This window comes from Apium graveolens, chromosome 1 (genome assembly GCF_009905375.1).
Source record: "Apium graveolens cultivar Ventura chromosome 1, ASM990537v1, whole genome shotgun sequence".
NCBI lineage: Eukaryota > Viridiplantae > Streptophyta > Magnoliopsida > Apiales > Apiaceae > Apium > Apium graveolens.
Genome location: NC_133647.1, coordinates 156872673 through 156881672, shown reverse-complemented (window position 1 = coordinate 156881672; position 9000 = coordinate 156872673). Strand labels below are relative to the sequence as shown.

The 9000-nt window shown below is 42.8% G+C and overlaps 1 protein-coding gene across 1 annotated transcript; it reads left to right on the top strand.

Annotated features, from left to right (window-relative positions):
• The first annotated feature begins 8072 nt into the window (after positions 1-8072).
• LOC141708545 (uncharacterized) lies at positions 8073-8459 on the top strand. The gene has a single exon (XM_074512220.1). The coding sequence runs from the start codon at positions 8073-8075 to the stop codon at positions 8457-8459; it is 387 nt and encodes a 128-aa protein (XP_074368321.1).
• The last annotated feature ends 541 nt before the right edge of the window (positions 8460-9000 follow it).

Below are 9000 nucleotides of genomic sequence, written 5' to 3'. Positions count from 1 at the left end.
CATTAGCTACGGGGACAGGAAGCTCAGTCTCCTCCTCTAGGACATCCTCAGTAGGGTCATCATCTGAATCATCAATGGGTGGGCTCTCTGGCTCGGGAATAGGGTCACGAACAGGAATCATGACATCATCAACAGGTTCAACCTCCCTCCTAGGCTCCACTGGTACCTGACACAATAGGCAAGGTATTACTAACTTAGAGTTGGAATTCCCTTGAGGGTAAAACAGTCAAGACTACCCGTGTAGCCTGACGACGAACTCGACTTGAGCTATAATTGATTATTTTATTATTTTTAGGTCTACATATTTTATATCCTATCGTTTGCAAGATTTGATAACCTAAGGCTCTGATACCATTTTTGTGGCGCCCCAAAACCCGGGGTCAGGAGTCTCGAAAGCCATTCCATCTAAACTCGCACAACTCACACTACAATATGTAAACACTCACGCTTCATGACCCCACACTTAACACACACACACTTACAGGTTATTGTCTTGGAAACGAACCATCATTACTAGAGAAATTTTATTACAACCCAAATATAATTAGTCTTACCGGGGAGTGACCTTTAGGTAAGGTTAGTCCACCGGCCAAATATACGTTTCTTATTTCTTATCTTACATAAACCATACTTATAAATAAGTCGAACTATAAACAACTGAAAACTAATCCAGCTTATTCTGACTACCTGAGGTACAGCACCAAACAATCTACTGACAGCTGGCCATTTCCTACCCGTTTCCTGGCCGTGGTTCTTATGGCAGGCATCTTGATTCACTGTTGTGTTGTGTCAATTTAAGAAAACAAGTGTGAGCTATAATGCTCAGCATAATAATGTACAGTAAGGAAATGACTGTATAAAACATCATATTATATATATATGTTTTATTCGAAAATAGTTTTCCTTGGTGTTACACACCTTTTTACGAAAACGATTCTTTAAAGGGGTTTTTATAACCTGCGAATACCTTAATAGTAATCCCAGCACCTAGGCTTGGGTTACGGTATTGCATCTTAATTCCAATTGGAAGAATTTGGACATTCACTGGAGCCACCGCATACGATGATCAGTCGTACTACGGAAGTAACCTTTTCTACTAGTAAAAGGACGAAACCGTCATCTCTCGGGTATCACCCTGGCCGCATTCGGGCTACGTGTCCCATTTTCGGGTATGCACATACTTCACAAGTTCCTGAGTACACTGAGTACCTTCGCCTGCGGTACCTTTGGTAGCCCATCTAGCACACATAGTACCAGAGTCTACCCCTCCATTATCCTTTAAAAGAATTCTATCAATCTCGAGAACTCGAACCACATCGAAGTTCCCCAAGCGTTTTGCTTGTTGATAGAAATAGTTTATCTCTTTAAAATATAAGTGTATATATATGTATATACATACTTCCGAGAATTTCAGAGGAAGTACTAAGGATGTGAGTTGACCGTTGTCAACAGTTAATTAATAAGGGGAAAAATTTCTTCTCGAAACTATATTCAATATAATAATAAGTCGGGATAATATATACCTTTCTTGAAAGCTTGAGATGTGTTCTTGAGGATGGTGGAGGCTTGAAAGTGCTTGGTATGATTTTTAGAACCTAAAACCACCATTAAAATCAAGAAACCAAAGAGAGGTTACTATTCACACTATTCACTAGTGAGTTTCTTGAATTTATTCCACCCATCAAACCTTGATAAAAAGAGATGAAAGATTTTTCTTACCTTAGTTTAGTTGCTAGGAGGCTTGGGAATTAATTTGGTGATTTTACAAGAACTAGAGCTTGGAGTTTTGAATTCCAATTCCTTCTTTTCTTCAAAATAGCTGAATGGAAGAAAAATGCGGGTGGGGGGGTATTTATAGCACTTGGTTGCTTCTCTTGGATGCTTGGATGGTTGCTTCTTGGAAGATGACTTGATATCTTTGCAACTTGATTTTTATTCTTCCTAGGATAGCATTCTAGGTTTATTCTTGTCACCAAATCCATGGACATATCTTTGTAGCTTGCTAGCTTACAAGCTAAACTACAAGGTTAGCTTCTTAGCACACTATTTGCTAGCTAGCTTGGTCATCCTATGGTTAGATCACTATTTGATGAAGTAACCATGGTTACTTCATTGCCATGGTTTAGTTAGTGCGTTATGTTTAATTAATCGTTTACACGTTCGCTCGGTTACTTAACGTTCTCCGTAATACTAACTCGTAAATGGTTCGCAATGTAATTCCTTTCGTATTTATTCCTTATATTTTTATTTATCCTACTTGAATATAAATCCGTAGGATTTTAATCTCGTAATTATATTATGATTCCCGTAATCCATCATAAGTCGTAAATACGGTCATTTTTTCAAAGTTCGTTTTCTTCGAAAACTAATAGCGTTTACATACACTCATTTGGTACGCATAGTCGTAATATCGATTCCGAAACTCATTTTCTCATGCACTATATAGTGTGGGCTCAAAAGTTTTTTCCGTCTGTCAGGGTTACTATTCATTAAACGTTTTACAAGGTCTTAAAAATTCGAGTTATTACATGTGATGCCCCATGGTACAACGTGTGTGTCCCTGAATTACCATTAGAATCAGGAGCGGCACCGCGATCATGAGAGAGCTCCTCCCCGCAGATCGGTGGACCGGTATGGTCAAGGATATGGAAGTGACCGTTGGAGGAGACCCCAATAGAGGGGAAGAGGCGGAGGTCGAGGTAGATATTTAGATGGATATCGTCGCGATAACTATCGTGGCCGCAGGGATACCCGCTGGTATGACCGAGCAGAAAGCGATAACTATGCCGAATACTAGGATCACAGGGATATGGCAAATAATGATCACGAGATGGCTCGAGGCCGTGGCCGAGGTCAAGGAGAAAATCTTGGGGCAGACCAAGGTCGAAACCTAGAAGTGATTGTGATACCTGAAGATGCTCAGAACACCAACCAACAACAAGCTCCTCCAGGGGGAAATCAGGCAGAAGTACCTCAACCCCAAGGTCCACAGCCTCACATGCAAACTATCCCATGTGTAGGAATCTTCAATGTGGATGATCTGAAAAGGCTGCTTAACCACTTGGAAGGGAGAGTAATGGCCACGGCCGAAATTCCTTCTCCATTCTCTGTGGCAGTAAGAGAGGCGCAGTTGCCGGCCGGATATCGCAACACTACTAGTGATCTCCGTTTCCATGAAAGCTCAGTCCCAGACTTGGCTCAATGTCGGCTTTTAACGGTGACTTTTAGAGAGAGCACCCAACAATGGTTTCAGAAGCTCGGACCAGGAGTAATCACTTCCTGGGAACAAATGAAGACCCTGTTCCTGACCCAAGTTCCAAACCACCGTGAGGTATGCTCCCTCTGTTACAACTCTCTCCAATGTAATGCAAAGGGAAAATGAAAGCTTGACGTCCTACTTTAAAAGATTCAACGCTGAGTCCACCAGCGTAATAGGAGCTTCGGACGAAGCTTTGAAAAGCTTTTTGATAGCAGGGCTAAGGGTCGGCTCGAATTTCTGGAAGCATTTACAAGGAAAAGACCCGGCCACTCTAGCGGATGTCTTTGCTTTGGCAGAATCATTTAAAGCTATAGAGCAGTCTCTGGCAGAGGTACAACCAACTTCGCAAGCGAGTCAGAGAAGCAAAGCAAGGAAGAGAGACAGATCTCCAAGCCCAAGGTATAAAAGGAGTAGTCGAAGCCCAAATCGGATAAATGCCATGACCACAAGGAGGGAATGGAGCCCCCCTCGAGCTATGACTACAGATCAAGCAGGTATACACCTTTGGCCGCATCTATTGAACATATCTTTGAGGTAAACAGGAATAGAGGGTTGTTCAGAAAACCTGAGGCTCGTCTTGGCAAAGTAAAGATAAGAAGAAATATTGTGAATACCATGAGTCATCCGGACACAACACACATGAGTGTCGGCAACTAAAGGATGAGATCGAAGCACTTATCAAGGAAGGATATCTTGGCGAATGGGTGGTTAAGGAAGTAGGAGGCATAAGGATAGCGTTGACAGAGTAAAGGAAGAAGGAGGTTGAGCCCTTCGAGGGCCGAACAATGAAGCTTTGGAAGAAAATAAGTTCGTCAGGGATGGCAACATCTGAGCAATCTACAGAGGAGATCTTGGGATGGAATGCAGTAACAGAGCCTTGGCAAGGTATGCAAGGGAAGCCCGGTTCAGACCTCTAACCGACATTCATAGGGTGGAAACTCTGCCACCCAAGGTATTTAAGGGTGAGTCCATGGACATCACCTTCAGAGAAGCATATGCCTGGTGGGTACATCACCCCCACAACGACGCACTGGTCATTTCCATCCAGATCGGGACTAAGAATATCCATAGAGCCTTCGTAGATAATGGAAGCTCGGCAAACATCCTCTACTACAGCACCTTTAAGAAGATGGGGCTACCTGATCGGGATATGCCAGGAGAAGATTCTTGGGTCTATGGTTTCTCTGGCGCGGGAGTTAGAGTCATGGGATCAATTTGATTGCCGTGTACCTTGGGAGAAAGTCCGCTGTCCGTGACAAAGATGCTCGAGTTCAAGGTTCTAAATCAGGAGTCATCCCATAACGTGTTGCTAGGATGACCTTTTTTTAGGGAAATGAGGGTCATCACTTCCACCTTACCATCAAGTTTCCAACCCCAAATAGTGTGGACAGCATAAAAGGCTCTCAATATGACTCTCGGGAATGCTACAGGCAAGCTATGAGGGGCTTTAGGAGAAAGGATGCCCACAGCGAAGATGCATCGGATGATGAGCGAGAGAAGAGCATCGAACAGCCGATCGAGTAAATTCGAGTCCATTACTATGTCGAGCAAGAAAATGAGCGCCCCACTGAATTACCTCCAGCATTGTTGTTTTTAGAAGACACAATCAGGATTGAAATATTGGAGGAAGAAGAGCCCCCAAATGACATAGTCCAAGCAGACTTCGATGGGGAACAGCTTGAAGGAAGGTTTGATGTTTTACAAAGTCTTGGGCAAGATATGCATAAGGTAGATGCCCCTCTCTCTGAGGGCGCACCCATATCTTCCAAAAATTCAAAAGAAATTGATGCCCCTGTAACGCAGGGCGCGCCTTCTAAAGAAGTTGATGTTCCTCTCCAAGAGGAAACGCCTTCTCTGCAAACTAATGAGGATCACAATCAGCTCGATTTAGATCCACGAATACCAATGCCAACGAAAAAGATGGGGCCAGCGGAAGACACAATTGAAATCCCGATTGATGAAAAAGATCCAAGTAAAGTTCTGAGAATTGGATCTCAATTGGCACCAAGATTGAAGGAAGGGCTTTCAATATTTCTCTTGGCAAACCTTGATATATTTGCATGGAACCATTCTGATATGGTGGGAATTGACCCGAAAGTTATGTGCCATCATTTGAACATTGACCCTAAGCATAAGGGGATCAGGCAAAAGCGGAGAGCCGTAAGTGAAGAAAGGGCAGTAGCCTTGGCAGAAGAAGTGGATAGACTTTTGGATGTCGGACTAATCAGGGAATCTTTCTACCCAGATTGGCTGGCGAATCCGGTGTTAGTGAAAAAACCTCACGGCAAATGGAGAACATGTGTGGATTTCACCGATCTAAACAAAGCATGCTCAAAGGATAGCTTCTCTTTGCCAAGAATTGACCAGTTGGTCGATGCCACGGCAGGACATGCCTTGCTAAGTTTCATGGATGCATACTCCGGGTATAATCAAATTCCCATGTATGAGCCTGACCAAGAGCACACCTCTTTTATTACTGATAGAGGGCTCTATTGCTATGTTGGGATGTCATTTGGTCTGATTAACACTGGGGCCACTTATCAAAGATTGGTAAACAAAATGTTTAAAAAGTAGATTGGGAAGACTATGGAGGTGTACGTGGACGATATGCTTGTAAAATCTAAAGGGGCGGAAGACCGCATAGCAGACTTAGCTGAGATGTTCCATATTTTGAGAAAATATAGGATGAAGCTGAATCCTCAAAAGTGTGTATTTGGTGTGGAATTAGGAAAATTCTTGGGATTCATGGTTAACCACCGAGGAATTGAGGCAAACCCGGCAAAAATCAAAGCTCCGTTGGACATGAAATCTCCCATTAGCGTTAAGCAAGTGCAAAGCCTGACGGGAAGGATTGCGGCTTTAAATCTATTTGTCTCAAAATCATCGGATAGATGCAAGGAATTCTTCAAAGCAATCAAAGGGATGGGGAAAGATTTCGTGTGGACCTCAGACTGTGAAGAGGCTTTTTTGAAAATCAAAGAGCAGTTGGGAAATCCTCCTATGTTGGCCAAGCTGGAAGAGGGGGAAACCTTAATTCTTTACTTGACAGTTTCAGAATATTCCGTCAGCATGGTGTTAGTGAAGGAGGAAGCGAGCCACCAATCGCCTGTGTACTATGTAAGCAAAAGGTTGCTGGATGCTGAGACTAGATATACCAGCATGGAGAAATTGGTGTACGCCCTTATCCTTGAGGCACGAAAGTTAAAACCGTATTTCCAAGCTCACCGAATAGAGGTTCGCACCGTTTATCCACTTCGGCATATTCTGCATAAACCTGAATCGTCGGGAAGAATGTTAAAGTGGGCGATAGAGCTGGGACAATTCGATTTGGAATATTTCCCTCGTACGGCGATCAAGGGATAAGCACTGGCTCATTTCATACTTGAGTTTGACTCTGAAGTAGACAATAAGGCTATTGTATTGGCAGAACCTTCCTTACAAGGAAATCCTCCTGTCGACGTGAGAGAAGAGTTCCCACACCCTTGATGGGTCTTGCATGTTGATGGGGCTGTGAATAATAATGGAGCAGGTGCCGGGATTATCTTAATCACCCTAAAAGGGCATCGTTTAATGAGTGCCATCCACTTCAAATTTTATGTCACTACCAATGATGTTGAGTATGAAGTATTGATCAATGGTCTGAAAATAGCTCTGGAAGTGGGGGTTGTGAACTTGATTGCTCAGAGTGACTCTAAGTTAGTTGTAAACCAAGTCAATGGAGGTTTTCAGGCCCGAGGACCTCGGACATAGTTATATATGAGATGTGTGCAGCGTCTACTGGAAAACTTTGGAAGTGCTAGGCTAGAAGGTGTGCCAAGGGAAGAGAATAGTAATGAAAATGCCTTGGCAAAGATGGGGTCGCAAATGGACAATGTCCAACTTGGGCAAATTCCTTTGGGAATCCAAGAAATCCCAAGTATTCTAGAAGTAGGGGTGTTCCAGACACAAGAGATCTCGCGGGAAAATTGGATAACCCCCATTCATAACTATATTAACGGGAGCTTTGCCAGAAGACAAGTTACAGGCTCGACGCCTTCGCTACCAGGCTGCGAAGTACGTTGAGTATGATGAGGTATTGTATAAGAGAGGGTTTAACCAACCACTGTTATGTTGCATGGACCTGGATGAAGGGAATTATATCCTCAGGGAGGTGGACGAAGGAATTCGTGGCAATCACTCGGGAGGTGGTTCGTTGGCGTTAAAAGTCCTCAGACAAGGATATTACTGGCAAACTATGAAAGATGATGCCTTCAAGTTTGTTCGGGCTTGTGACTGTTGCCAGCGATTCGCTAATTATTCCAATGCCCCGGCAACGTCTATTACTTCATTAGCAAGTCCTTGGCCTTTTGTCATGTGGGGGATTGATCTCATTAGAGAATTGCCAAAAGCCAACGGGGGTGTGAAATATGCTGTGGTGGCCGTTGATTATTTTACTAAATGGGCGGAAGCCATGCCACTAGCCACGATCACGGCAAAGAAAATAAAAGACTTTGTTTTCAACTCCATAGTCTGCAGGTTCGGTATTCCATACAAACTCATCTCGGACAATGGAAAGCAGTTTGACAATAAAGAGCTAAGGAAGCTTTGTGAAGACTTAAACATTAAGAAAGATTTTGCTGCGGTCTATCACGCGCAAAACAATGGTCAGACATAAGCCATAAACAAAATCATTAAGCACACTTTAAAGGATAAGCTGGAAGAAAATAAGGGAGATGGGCCAGAGAAGATGCCCATGGTCCTTTGATCTTACAACACAACTCCTAGATCAACCACAGGAGAGTCCCCATTTTTGCTGAGTTATGGGTATGAGGCTATGGTTCCTGTGGAAGTAGGAGTCAGATCCCTACGAATGGACTTGTTTGTTGAGGAAGATGTAGAAGTTAACCAAAGGCTCCACTTGGATTTTCTAGAAGAAGCCATAATGGACTCTCAATTGAAGCTTGCTGCATATCAGCAGAGAATTACAAGGTATTTTAATAAGAAGGTTAAGTTTGTGACATACAAGGTGGGAGATCTGGTGTTGCGAAAAGTCATGTCGAACACCAAAATAGCTCAGCATGGAGTGCTTGAAGCTAACTGGGAGGGACCGTACAAGGTCAAGGCTATACTCTGGAAGGGAACCTATCGCTTGGAAGATTTGGATGGCAAGCTTATTCCCCGGGTTTGGAATGCGGAGCATCTACGGAAGTATTATCAGTAGGGTGTGGCTTTGACCCCCTTATTTCTATGATTAATTCCTATGTAATAGACTAGTAGCAAATAAATTCCTCCTAGCCTAGGGGGTAGTATATATGACTACGAACTTTTGGAGCTAGCCGAAGGATAAAATTTTCAAATAATTTCCCCACAGAGCATAGTAGCCATGGGACTGGTGTAATTTTTACACTAGAGCATTATTAATAAAAGGAAAAAGTTGATTCAAATTTTTTTGATTGCTTGGCATATAAACTGTAAGGGGAAGTTAGGGCGCGCCCTGGTAACAAAGTCCCCTCATAATACAGAAAAAGTTAGTTATGATAAGACAACAAAAGACATCCATGATATGATAAGACAACAAAATTCCATCATTGTACTAGGGAATATGCCCTCTAAATCAGAAGTTGTAAGAAAATCTGTTAAAGAATAGAGGCGCGCCCTAATGAAAGAATGTGCCTTAAAACCTCTGCATACCTATAAAATCTTAGCAAAAATAAAAGTATAAGATTATCTGGAAAAAACTAAGACAAAATATTGTATAAAAC

What these genes read in the sequence shown, in the direction of transcription:
- LOC141708545 (XM_074512220.1), top strand. Translation starts at nt 8,073, where the DNA reads ATGGTTCCTGTGGAAGTAGGAGTCAGATCCCTACGAATGGACTTGTTT.